We start from the raw sequence: 13,235 nt of genomic DNA, 5'->3' as shown, positions 1-13,235 counted from the left end.
CAGGGTGTGTAGGTAGTTCTGATTGGAAGATGCGTGTCATGGAGAACTGTAATAGTGCTCTCAACATCGCTGCCCTGAATTGAACATGTGGACAAAGGTCAGCGGGTTAAAGTCTTTATTGACTGACTCCTTTCTGGAGGACGATCGTGCCTCTTGGACTCTGAAAATGAATCAGATGATGAAATCCAGGATTTAGGTAAAAACATTTTCATTGAACCAGACATTGTAGAGTCTTCTGGTGACCGGGAAAGAGACGGCGATCAACAGTGTTGTTGTCAAGGAAGAAATTGACCGATTTGTTGTTGTTGAAATCAATGGAATGACCGGTGGGAGCAGAGTATGACTTTGGAGCCAGAAAGAGAACATAGAAGGATCATGTATAAAACATTTGTCTCTGCATCTTTAAACGAATGGCATCCATAACAGATAGGGAGAAGCGTTCATCCATTTGTATGGGTAAGTGTCTAGCTACATTTTGAGATGTAATACGTTTCTAATGTTGTCAGAAAGGTGTTTTCATTGTGCGTTAAAGCGTATTGTTAGCTAGCTAGATAACTTTAGCTGGCTTGCTCACTAGCTAATGTTACGTGTGTCACTAGCTAATGTCACTAGCTAATGATCTGTGTAGTAATATTATTTGTTTTCCAGAAATCTGTTTGCATTGCTAGTTGTAGCCTAATGTTAGCTAGCTGGCTAACATTGAACCTAGTTGGCTAACATTGAACCTAGTTGGTTAGCGTAAGCTACCTGCAGATTCATGCCTGGTGGCTAGCTATGACAATCTGTTTGCATTACTAGTTGTAGACAAAGAGCTCTCCAGTAGGTGTACCAAAATATTCAAGGGCCATTTCTCCAAAGTGGGGTTACAAGTTTATTAACTTTCAAAGCAGAATTACTTTCCCAATGCTCCTCAACTGCATGATATACAGTGCATTTGCAAATTATTCAGACCCCTTTACTTTTTACACATGTTGTCACGTTACAGGCTTATTCTAAAATGGATTAAAAAAAATGTTTACCCCTCATCAATCTACGCCCCCATAATTTGTTTATTTTTTATTTTACCTTTATTTAACTAGGCAAGTCAGTTAAGAACAAATTCTTATTTTCAATAACGGCCTAGGAACAGTGGGTTAACTGCCTGTTCAGGGGCAGAACGACAGATTTGTACCTTGTCAGCTTGGGGATTTGAACATGCAACCTACCGGTTACTAGACCAACGTTCTAAACACTAGGCTACCCTGCCGCTCCCACCCTGCCGCCCCATCACAATACCCCATAATGACATCACAATACCCCATAATGACATCACAATACCCCATAATGACATCACAATACCCCATAATGACAAAGGAAAAAGAGTTTTGAATGTTTTTTTCCCAAATGGATAAAAAATAAAAACCTTATCACATTTACATAAGTATTCAGACCCTTTACTCAGTACCGCGGGTGGGGAGCGTTGCTGCACAGCTATTTTCAGGTCTCTCCAGAGATGTTCGATTGGGTTCAAGTCCAGGCCAATCTGGGTTTCATCAGACCAGAGAATGTCTGAGAGTCCTTTAGGTGCCTTTTGGCAAACCGCAAGGGGGCGGTCATGTGCCTTTTTGTTGAGGAGTGGCATCCGTCTGGCATAGGCCTGATTGGTGGAGTGATGCAGAGATGGTTGTCAACTTCTGGAAGGTTCTCCCATCTCCAGAGGAACTCTGTCAAAGTGACCATTGGGTTCTTGGTCACCTCCCTGACCAAGGCCCTTCTCCCCCTGATTGCTTCTGACTTCTTCAATTTAAGAATGATGGAGGCCACTATATTCTTGGGGACCTTGAATGCTGCAGAATCTTTTTGGTTCTCTTCCCCAGATCTGTGCCTCAACACAATCCCGCCTTGGAGCTCTACGTACAATTCCTTTGACTTCATAGCTTGGGTTTTGCTCTGACATGCACTGTCAACATTTACATTTGAGTCATTTAGCAGATGCTTTTATCCAGAGTGACTTGCAGTAGTGAGTGCATACATTTGAATACTTTTTTCGTACTGGTCCCCTGTGGGAATCGAACCCACAACCTTGGTGCTGCAAGCGCCATGCTCTACACCGGATTGTGGGACCTTATATAGACAGGTGTGTGCCTTTCCAAATCATGTCCAATCAATTGAATTTACCACAGGTGGACTCCAATCAAGTTGTAGAAACATCTCAAGGATGATCAATGGAAACAGGATTCACCTGAGCTCCATGTCGAGACTCCTAGCAAAGGGTCTGAATTCTTATGTAAATACGGTATTTCTGTTTTCATTTTTAATAACACTGTAAAACTTGGCTATTGTGTGTAGCTTGAGAAAAACAAATAATTGAATCCATTTTAGAATAATGCTGTTATGTAACAATGTTTAAAACGGTATCTGAATGCTTTCTGAATGCACCATTTTATAGCTCTGAATCTACGGTTTCTGAATGCACCAGTTTATAGCTCTGAATCTACGGTATCTGAATGCTTTCTGAATGCACCAGTTTATAGCTCTGAATCTACGGTATCTGAATGCTTTCTGAATGCACCATTTTATAGCTCTGAATCTACGGTTTCTGAATGCACCAGTTTATAGCTCTGAATCTACGGTATCTGAATGCTTTCTGAATGCACCAGTTTATAGCTCTGAATCTACGGTATCTGAATGCTTTCTGAATGCACCAGTTTATAGCTCTGAATCTACGGTATCTGAATGCTTTCTGAATGCACCAGTTTATAGCTCTGAATCTACGGTATCTGAATGCTTTCTGAATGCACCATTTTATAGCTCTGAATCTACGGTTTCTGAATGCACCAGTTTATAGCTCTGAATCTACGGTATCTGAATGCTTTCTGAATGCACCATTTTATAGCTCTGAATCTACGGTTTCTGAATGCACCAGTTTATAGCTCTGAATCTACGGTATCTGAATGCTTTCTGAATGCAGCATTTTATAGCTCTGAATCTACTTTTCTCCAATGTAAAAAAACACAATTTCCAATGTTGGCCGAATCGAGGTGGTGGTCACATATAAAGTCTATTATGGCCGAGTATACTTTTCACCTACACCACTGATGTTACTACAGTAGGTAGCAGTATAGGCCTCTACCTACACCACTGATGTTACTACAGTAGGTAGCAGTATAGGCCTCTACCTACACCACTGATGTTACTACAGTAGGTAGCAGTATAGACCTCTACCTACACCACTGCTGTTACTACAGTAGGTAGCAGTATAGACCTCTACCTACACCACTGCTGTTACTACAGTAGGTAGCAGTATAGACCTCTACCTACACCACTGCTGTTACTACAGTAGGTAGCAGTATAGACCTCTACCTACACCACTGATGTTACTACAGTAGGTAGCAGTATAGACCTCTACCTACACCACTGCTGTTACTACAGTAGGTAGCAGTATAGACCTCTACCTATACCACTGATGTTACTACAGTAGGTAGCAGTATAGGCCTCTACCTACACCACTGCTGTTACTACAGTAGGTAGCAGTATAGGCCTCTACCTACACCACTGCTGTTACTACAGTAGGTAGCAGTATAGACCTCTACCACTGCTGTTACTACAGTAGGTAGCAGTATAGACCTCTACCTACACCACTGCTGTTACTACAGTAGGTAGCAGTATAGACCTCTACCTACACCACTGCTGTTACTACAGTAGGTAGCAGTATAGGCCTCTACCTACACCACTGATGTTACTACAGTAGGTAGCAGTATAGACCTCTACCTACACCACTGCTGTTACTACAGTAGGTAGCAGTATAGACCTCTACCTATACCACTGCTGTTACTACAGTAGGTAGCAGTATAGACCTCTACCTACACCACTGCTGTTACTACAGTAGGTAGCAGTATAGACCTCTACCTATACCACTGATGTTACTACAGTAGGTAGCAGTATAGACCTCTACCTACACCACTGATGTTACTACAGTAGGTAGCAGTATAGACCTCTACCTACACCACTGCTGTTACTACAGTAGGTAGCAGTATAGACCTCTACCTACACCACTGCTGTTACTACAGTAGGTAGCAGTATAGGCCTCTACCTATACCACTGCTGTTACTACAGTAGGTAGCAGTATAGACCTCTACCTATACCACTGATGTTACTACAGTAGGTAGCAGTATAGGCCTCTACCTACACCACTGATGTTACTACAGTAGGTAGCAGTATAGACCTCTACCTACACCACTGCTGTTACTACAGTAGGTAGCAGTATAGACCTCTACCTACACCACTGCTGTTACTACAGTAGGTAGCAGTATAGACCTCTACCTATACCACTGCTGTTACTACAGTAGGTAGCAGTATAGACCTCTACCTACACCACTGCTGTTACTACAGTAGGTAGCTGTATAGACCTCTACCTACACCACTGATGTTACTACAGTAGGTAGCAGTATAGACCTCTACCTACACCACTGCTGTTACTACAGTAGGTAGCTGTATAGACCTCTACCTACACCACTGATGTTACTACAGTAGGTAGCAGTATAGACCTCTACCTACACCACTGCTGTTACTACAGTAGGTAGCAGTATAGACCTCTACCACTGCTGTTACTACAGTAGGTGGCAGTATAGACCTCTACCTACACCACTGCTGTTACTACAGTAGGTGGCAGTATAGGCCTCTACCTACACCACTGCTGTTACTACAGTAGGTAGCAGTATAGACCTCTACCTACACCACTGCTGTTACTACAGTAGGTAGCAGTATAGACCTCTACCACTGCTGTTACTACAGTAGGTAGCAGTATAGACCTCTACCTACACCACTGCTGTTACTACAGTAGGTAGCAGTATAGACCTCTACCTACACCACTGCTGTTACTACAGTAGGTAGCAGTATAGACCTCTACCTACACCACTGCTGTTACTACAGTAGGTAGCAGTATAGACCTCTACCTATACCACTGCTGTTACTACAGTAGGTAGCAGTATAGACCTCTACCACTGCTGTTACTACAGTAGGTAGCAGTATAGACCTCTACCTACACCACTGCTGTTACTACAGTAGGTAGCAGTATAGACCTCTACCTATACCACTGATGTTACTACAGTAGGTAGCAGTATAGACCTCTACCTACACCACTGCTGTTACTACAGTAGGTAGCAGTATAGACCTCTACCTACACCACTGCTGTTACTACAGTAGGTAGCAGTATAGACCTCTACCTACACCACTGCTGTTACTACAGTAGGTAGCAGTATAGACCTCTACCTACACCACTGCTGTTACTACAGTAGGTAGCAGTATAGACCTCTACCTATACCACTGCTGTTACTACAGTAGGTAGCAGTATAGACCTCTACCTACACCACTGCTGTTACTACAGTAGGTAGCAGTATAGACCTCTACCTATACCACTGCTGTTACTACAGTAGGTAGCAGTATAGACCTCTACCTACACCACTGCTGTTACTACAGTAGGTAGCAGTATAGGCCTCTCCAACCCAGCTCCTCTTTAAATGTTACATGTATCCTTTTTTAAATGTAACTCAGGAAAACCACATCTACTGACAATTCTTCGAAAACCATATGCTTAACCCTAACCCCTAACCCCTAACCCCTAACCCATATGCTTTTTTACCAACATGAAGCCTGTGAACATTCCATGTATTTTGTTGGTCTTTACTTATAAAGTCAGTTAACCTTGTCTCTCCCGTCTATCATCGAAAAACCAGATAACCCTAACCCTACTTGTATAAAGTCAGTTAACCTTGTCTATCATCGAAAAACCAGATAACCCTAACCCTACTTGTATAAAGTCAGTTAACCTTGTCTCTCCCGTCTATCATCGAAAAACCAGATAACATTTTAGCAGAGTGTGGTGGCCATTCCATGGAAAGGGAGAGTCATGGTATGAATACGTAGTTATTGTATTCATCAGATCAAAATGTATTAGTGCCGAATACTTTACAATGAAATGCTTATTTACGTGCCCCTAACCAACAATGCAGTTCAAAAAAAATATGAGTAAGAATAAGAAATAAGAAATAAAATGTAACAAGTAAATAATGAGCAGCAGTAAAATACCAATAGTATATACCGGTACAGAGTCAATGTGGAGGCTATATACAGGGTGGTACCGGTACAGAGTCAATGTGGAGGCTATATACAGGGTGGTACCGGTACAGAGTCAATGTGGAGGCTATATACAGGGGGTACCGGTACAGAGTCAATGTGGAGGCTATATACAGGGGGTACCGGTACAGAGTCAATGTGGAGGCTATATACAGGGGGTACCGGTACAGAGTCAATGTGGAGGCTATATACAGGGGGTACCGGTACAGAGTCAATGTGGAGGCTATATACAGGGGGTACCGGTACAGAGTCAATGTGGAGGCTATATACAGGGGTACCGGTACAGAGTCCATGTGGAGGCTATATACAGGGGGTACCGGTACAGAGTCAATGTGGAGGCTATATACAGGGGGTACCAGTACAGAGTCAATGTGGAGGCTATATACAGGGGGTACCGGTACAGAGTCAATGTGGAGGCTATATACAGGGGGTACCGGTACAGAGTCAATGTGGAGGCTATATACAGGGGGTACTGGTACAGAGTCAATGGGTAGTTGAGGTAATATGTAGGTAGAGTTATTAAAGTGACTATAACAACAGAGAGTAGCAGCAGTATAAAACAGAGGGGGGGCAATGCTAATAGTCTGGGTATATGGTACATGAATAGTCTGGGTATATGGTACATGATTAGTCTGGGTATATGGTACATGATTAGTCTGGGTATATGGTACATGATTAGTCTGGGTATATGGTACATGACTAGTCTGGGTATATGGTACATGATTAGTCTGAGTATATGGTACATGATTAGATGTTCAGGAGTCTTATGGGGGTAGAAGTTGTTTAGAAGCCTCTTGGACCTTGACATGACGCTCCAGTACCTCTTGCGGTAGCAGAGAGAACAGTCTATGACTAGGGTGGCTGAAATGTGACAATTTTTAGGGCCTTCCTCTGACATTGCCTGGTGTAGAGGACCTGGATGGCAGGAAGCATAGCCCCGGTGATGTACTGGACCGTGCGCCTCTGTAGTGCCTTGCCGCCGGAGGCCGAGCAGTTGCCATACAGTGATGCAACCAGTCAGGATGCTCTCGATGGTGCAGCTATAGAACCTTTTGAGGATCTGAGGACACATGCCAAATCTTTTCAGTCTCCTGAGGGGGAATAGGTTATGTCGTGCCCTCTTCACAACTCTCTTGGTGTGTTTGGACCGTTCTAGTTTGTTGGTGATGTGGACGCCAAGGAACTTGAAGCTCTCCACCTCTTCCACTATAGCCTAGTCGATGAGAATGGGGACATGCTCGGTCCTCCTTTTCCTGTAGTCCACAATCATCTCCTTTGTCTTGATCACGTTGAGGGAGAGGTTCTTGTCCTGGCACCACACGGCCAGGTCTCTGACCTCCTCCCTATAGGCTGTCTCATTGTTGTCGATTGTTGTTGTGTCATCGGCAAACTTAATGATGGGGTTAAAGTCGTGCCTGGCCATGCAGTCATGAGTGAACAGGAGGTGCAGGAAAGGATTGAGCATGAACCCTGAGGGACACCCGTGTTGAGGATCAGCGTGGCGGATGTGTTTTTACCAACCCTTACCACCTGGGGGCAGACCGTCAGGAAGTCCAGGATCCAGTTTCAGAGGGAGGTGTTTAGTCCCAGGGTCCTTAGCTTATTGATGTGCTTTGAGGGCACTATGGTGTTGAATGCTGAGCTGTAGTCAATGAACAGCATTCTCACATAGGTGTCCCTTTTGTCAAGGTGGGATAGGAAAGTTTGGAGTGCAGTAGAGATTACATCATCTGTGGATCTGTTGGGGCGGTATGCAAATTGGAGTGGGTCTTGGGTTTCTGGGATAATGGTGTTGATGTGAGCCATGACATGCCGTTCAAAGCACTTTATGGCTACAGACGTGAGTGCTACGGGTCGGTAGACATTTAGGTACGCTACCTTAGTGTTCTTGGGCACAGGGACTATGGTTGTCTGCTTAAAACATGTTGGTATTGCAGACTCGGACATGGAGTGGTTTAAAATGTCAGTGAAGACATTTGCCAGTTGGTCAGCACATATTCTGAGTAGACGTCCTGGTAATCCGTCTGGCCCTGCGGCCTTGTGAATGTTGACCTGTTTAAAGGTCTTACTCACATCGGCTGCAGAGAGAGTGATCACACAGTCTTCCGGAACAGCTGGTGCTCTCATGCATTAGTCTCGAAGCGAGCATAGAAGCCAATGACTGATGTGGTGTACTCCTCAATTCCATCTGTAGAATCCTGGAACCTGTGGCTTAGCATCTGCTTCATCTGACCACTTTTTTATTGATCCAGTCACTAGTGCTCCGTGCTTTAATTTTTGCCGCTGTTGATACAGTGTACCGGCCAGCTGTATGTTGGTAATGTCGTTGTTCAGCCATGACTCCATGAAGTTTAGTAGTTTAATCTTCCGCGTAGGTCATCATTTTATTTTACAAAGATTGCAATTTTTCTCGCGGAATGGAAGGAAGTGGGGGTTTATTCGATCGCCTACGAGTTCTCAGAAGGCAGCCCGCCCTCTGGCCCCTTTTTCTCCACCTCTTCACGCAATTGACGGGGATCTGGGCCTGTTCCTGGGAAGCAGTATATCATTCACATCGGACTCGTTTAAAGCAAAAAAAGGATTCTGCCATTCCGTGGTGGGTAATCGCAGTCTGATGCCCAGAAGTTATTTTCGGTCATAAGAGACAGTAGCAGCAACATTATGTACAAAAAAGTAAAAAAAATATGTTACAAACAATGCAGAGAAACGAACAAAGAACTGTGGTCAGTTTGTATTATTTGTAAATGAAATGTAAGTGTTGTGGATGGTGAGGTTCTACTTGGGGAGAGTGAGTCCACCTAGAGACCGAAGTGAGATGAGTTGAGGCACCACAAGTGTTTATTAATGTCCTTTAATTGTGAAATGAGCGATCAGGCATAAGGTCCTGCAGCAGCACTTTCAATAAGCAGGAACAAAAAATATAATTATAAATGAAGAGTCGATGTCACACAAACAACTTCATTTTGAATAGCTTACGTATTGTGGATTTATAGAAGTCAACAACATTCAGATGAAACAGTGTTATTTAGCGTATAACATTTTATAACACTTGAATGAACATTGACTTAGTCTTAAAACGAATAGGCCTTTTATCCTTAAGCTATGCTTTATCGCTGTCGAACTGTCAGAATCCTAAATGTACAATCAGATAAAACAAATGATTATTTATAACATTCTTTATAACAAGGAATATAACCCCCGGAGTAGTGAACTCAGCAGGATGACAGACCCTATTAACCTTTTTGACCTTTTAACCCTATTAATCTTTTTGACCTTTTAACCCTATTAACCTTTTTGCGGTCGGTATCATTGTTCTAAGAGACTACACCAGATGTACCAAACAGGCTTTATCATTGTTCTAGGAGACTACACCAGATGTACTAAACAGGCTTTATCATTGTTCTAGGAGACTACACCAGATGTACTAAACAGGCTTTATCATTGTTCTAAGAGACTACACCAGATGTATCAAACAGGCCTTATCATTGTTCTAGGAGGCTACACCAGATGTACTAAACAGGCTTTATCATTGTTCTAGGAGGCTACACCAGATGTACTAAACAGGCCTTATCATTGTTCTAGGAGACTACACCAGATGTACTAAACAGGCTTTATCATTGTTCTAGGAGGCTACACTAGATGTACTAAACAGGCTTTATCATTGTTCTAGGAGGCTACACCAGATGTATCAAACAGGCTTTATCATTGTTCTGACTGACTGACTGACGGACTGACGGACTGACGGACGGACGGACGGACGGACGGACGGACGGACGGACGGACGGACGGACGGACGGACGTGTTTCTCTGTGTGAGGTTAACGTGTCTGTTTTGAACTTCAGACAACCACCGGTGGTTCACCCCTAAGATTTCTGGGACGGTTCCGGGGGCGAGAGATGGCCACTCTGCCTGCATCCTGGGGAAGGCCATGTACATCTTTGGAGGATACGAGCAGCTGGTGAGTCCTGACCTCTAACCCTGACCCCTTTGTCCTGCTGAAGGCCATGTACTTCTTTGGAGGGTACGAGCAGCTGGTATTAGTGCTGAGCAATTAACCAACATTTTGGTTATTGTTCCTTTTTTAAACAACTAATTGATCCATGTCAGTTCAATTATTTTAATTCCATTTCATAGAGTTTTTTTCTGTGAGCTTTATGCTGTAGCGATAAATCAGATCAAATCAAATCAAAATCAAATCAAATGTATTTATATAGCCCTTCGTACATCAGCTGATATCTCAAAGTGCTGTACAGAAACCCAGCCTAAAACCCCAAACAGCAAACAATGCAGGTGTAAAAGCACGGTGGCTAGGAAAAACTCCCTAGAAAGGCCAAAACCTAGGAAGAAACCTAGAGAGGAACCGGGCTATGTGGGGTGGCCAGTCCTCTTCTGGCTGTGCCGGGTAGAGATTATAACAGAACATGACCAAGATGTTCAAATGTTCATAAATGACCAGCATGGTCGAATAATAATAAGGCAGAACAGTTGAAACTGGAGCAGCAGCACAGTCAGGTGGACTGGGGACAGCAAGGAGCCTTCATGTCAGGTAGTCCTGGGGCACGGTCCTAGGGCTCAGGTCAGTTGAAACTGGAGCAGGAGCATGGCCAGGTGGACTGGGGACAGCAAGGAGTCCTCATGTCAGGTAGTCCTGGGACATGGTCCTAGGGCTCAGGTCCTCCGAGAGAGAGAAAGAAAGAGAGAAGGAGAGAATTAGAGAACGCACACTTAGATTCACACAGGACACCGAATAGGACAGGAGAAGTACTCCAGATATAACAAACTGACCCTAGCCCCCCGACACATAAACTACTGCAGCATAAATACTGGAGGCTGAGACAGGAGGGGTCAGGAGACACTGTGGCCCCATCCGAGGACACCCCCGGACAGGGCCAAACAGGAAGGATATAACCCCACCCACTTTGCCAAAGCACATCCCCCACACCACTAGAGGGATATCTTCAACCACCAACTTACCATCCTGAGACAAGGCCGAGTATAGCCCACAAAGATCTCCGCCACGGTACAACCCAAGGGGGGCAACCCAGACAGGCCGACCACAACAGTGAATCAACCCACCCAGGTGACGCACCCCCAGGGACGGCACGAGAGAGCCCCAGCAAGCCAGTGACTCAGCCCCCGTAACAGGGTTAGAGGCAGAGAATCCCAGTGGAAAGAGGGGAACCGGCCAGGCAGAGACAGCAAGGGCGGTTCGTTGCTCCAGAGCCTTTCCGTTCACCTTCCCACTCCTGGGCCAGACTACACTCAATCATATGACCCACTGAAGAGATGAGTCTTCAGTAAAGACTTAAAGGTTGAGACCGAGTTTGCGTCTCTGACATGGGTAGGCAGACCGTTCCATAAAAATGGAGCTCTATAGGAGAAAGCCCTGCCTCCAGCTGTTTGCTTAGAAATTCTAGGAACAATTAGGAGGCCTGCGTCTTGTGACCGTAGCGTACGTGTAGGTATGTACGGCAGGACCAAATCAGAGAGGTAGGTAGGAGCAAGCCCATGTAATGCTTTGTAGGTTAGCAGTAAAACCTTGAAATCAGCCCTTGCTTTGACAGGAAGCCAGTGTAGAGAGGCTAGCACTGGAGTAATATGATCAAATTTTTTGGTTCTAGTCAGGATTCTAGCAGCCGTATTTAGCACTAACTGAAGTTTATTTAGTGCTTTATCCGGGTAGCCGGAAAATAGAGCATTGCAGTAGTCTAACCTAGAAGTGACAAAAGCATGGATTAATTTTTCTGCATCATTTTTGGACAGAAAGTTTCTGATTTTTGCAATGTTACGTAGATGGAAAAAAGCTGTCCTCGAAATGGTCTTGATATGTTCTTCAAAAGAGAGATCAGGGTCCAGAGTAACGCCGAGGTCCTTCACAGTTTTATTTGAGACGACTGTACAACCATTAAGATTAATTGTCAGATTCAACAGAAGATCTCTTTGTTTCTTGGGACCTAGAACAAGCATCTCTGTTTTGTCTGAGTTTAATAGTAGAAAGTTTGCAGCCATCCACTTCCTTATGTCTGAAACACATGCTTCTAGCGAGGGCAATTTTGGGGCTTCACCATGTTTCATTGAAATGTACAGCTGTGTGTCATCCGCATAGCAGTGAAAGTTTACATTATGTTTTCGAATAACATCCCCAAGAGGTAAAATATATAGTGAAAACAATAGTGGTCCTAAAACAGAACCTTGAGGAACACCGAAATGTACAGTTGATTTGTCAGAGGACAAACCATTCACAGAGACAAACTGATATCTTTCCGACAGATAAGACCTAAACCAGGCCAGAACATGTCCGTGTAGACCAATTTGGGTTTCCAATCTCTCCAAAAGAATGTGGTGATCGATGGTATCAAAAGCAGCACTAAGGTCTAGGAGCACGAGGACAGATGCAGAGCCTCGGTCCGATGCCATTAAAATGTCATTTACCACCTTCACAAGTGCCGTCTCAGTGCTATGATGGGGTCTAAAACCAGACTGAAGCATGTCGTATACATTGTTTGTCTTCAGGAAGGCAGTTAGTTGCTGCGCAACAGCCTTCTCTAAAATCTTTGAGAGGAATGGAAGATTCGATATAGGCCGATAGTTTTTTATATTTTCTGGGTCAAGGTTTGGCTTTTTCAAGAGAGGCTTTATTACTGCCACTTTTAGTGAGTTTGGTACACATCCAGTGGATAGAGAGCCGTTTATTATGTTCAACATAGGAGGGCCAAGCACAGGAAGCAGCTCTTTCAGTAGTTTAGTTGGAATAGGGTCCAGTATACAGCTTGAAGGTTTAGAGGCCATGATTATTTTCATCATTGTGTCAAGAGATATAGTACTAAAACACTTGAGCGTCTCTCTTGATCCTAGGTCCTGGCAGAGTTGTGCAGACTCAGGACAACTGAGGTTTGGAGGAATACGCAGGTTTAAAGAGGAGTCCGTAATTTGCTTTCTAATAATCATAATCTTTTCCTCAAAGAAGTTCATGAATTTATCACTGCTAAAGTGAAAGTCATCCTCTCTTGGGGAATGCTGCTTTTTAGTTAGCTTTGCCACAGTATCAAAAAGGAATTTCGGATTGTTCTTATTTTCCTCAATTAAGTTAGAAAAGCCTGAACTGTGCGATGTTGTAGTTT

The 13,235-nt window shown here is 43.9% G+C and overlaps 1 protein-coding gene across 1 annotated transcript in view; it reads left to right on the top strand.

Annotated features, from left to right (window-relative positions):
• klhdc3 (kelch domain containing 3) overlaps positions 1 to 13,235 on the top strand; it is a 166,218-nt gene that overhangs the window by 42,749 nt on the left and 110,234 nt on the right. The window contains exon 4 of the mRNA XM_052477433.1: positions 9,957 to 10,072. Within this exon, the coding sequence (XP_052333393.1) occupies positions 9,957 to 10,072 (116 nt within the window). The remainder of the gene's footprint in view (positions 1 to 9,956; positions 10,073 to 13,235) is intronic.

This window comes from Oncorhynchus keta, chromosome 24 (assembly GCF_023373465.1).
Source record: "Oncorhynchus keta strain PuntledgeMale-10-30-2019 chromosome 24, Oket_V2, whole genome shotgun sequence".
In the NCBI taxonomy this organism is placed as follows: domain Eukaryota; kingdom Metazoa; phylum Chordata; class Actinopteri; order Salmoniformes; family Salmonidae; genus Oncorhynchus; species Oncorhynchus keta.
This window is presented reverse-complemented; position numbering and strand designations above follow the sequence as displayed.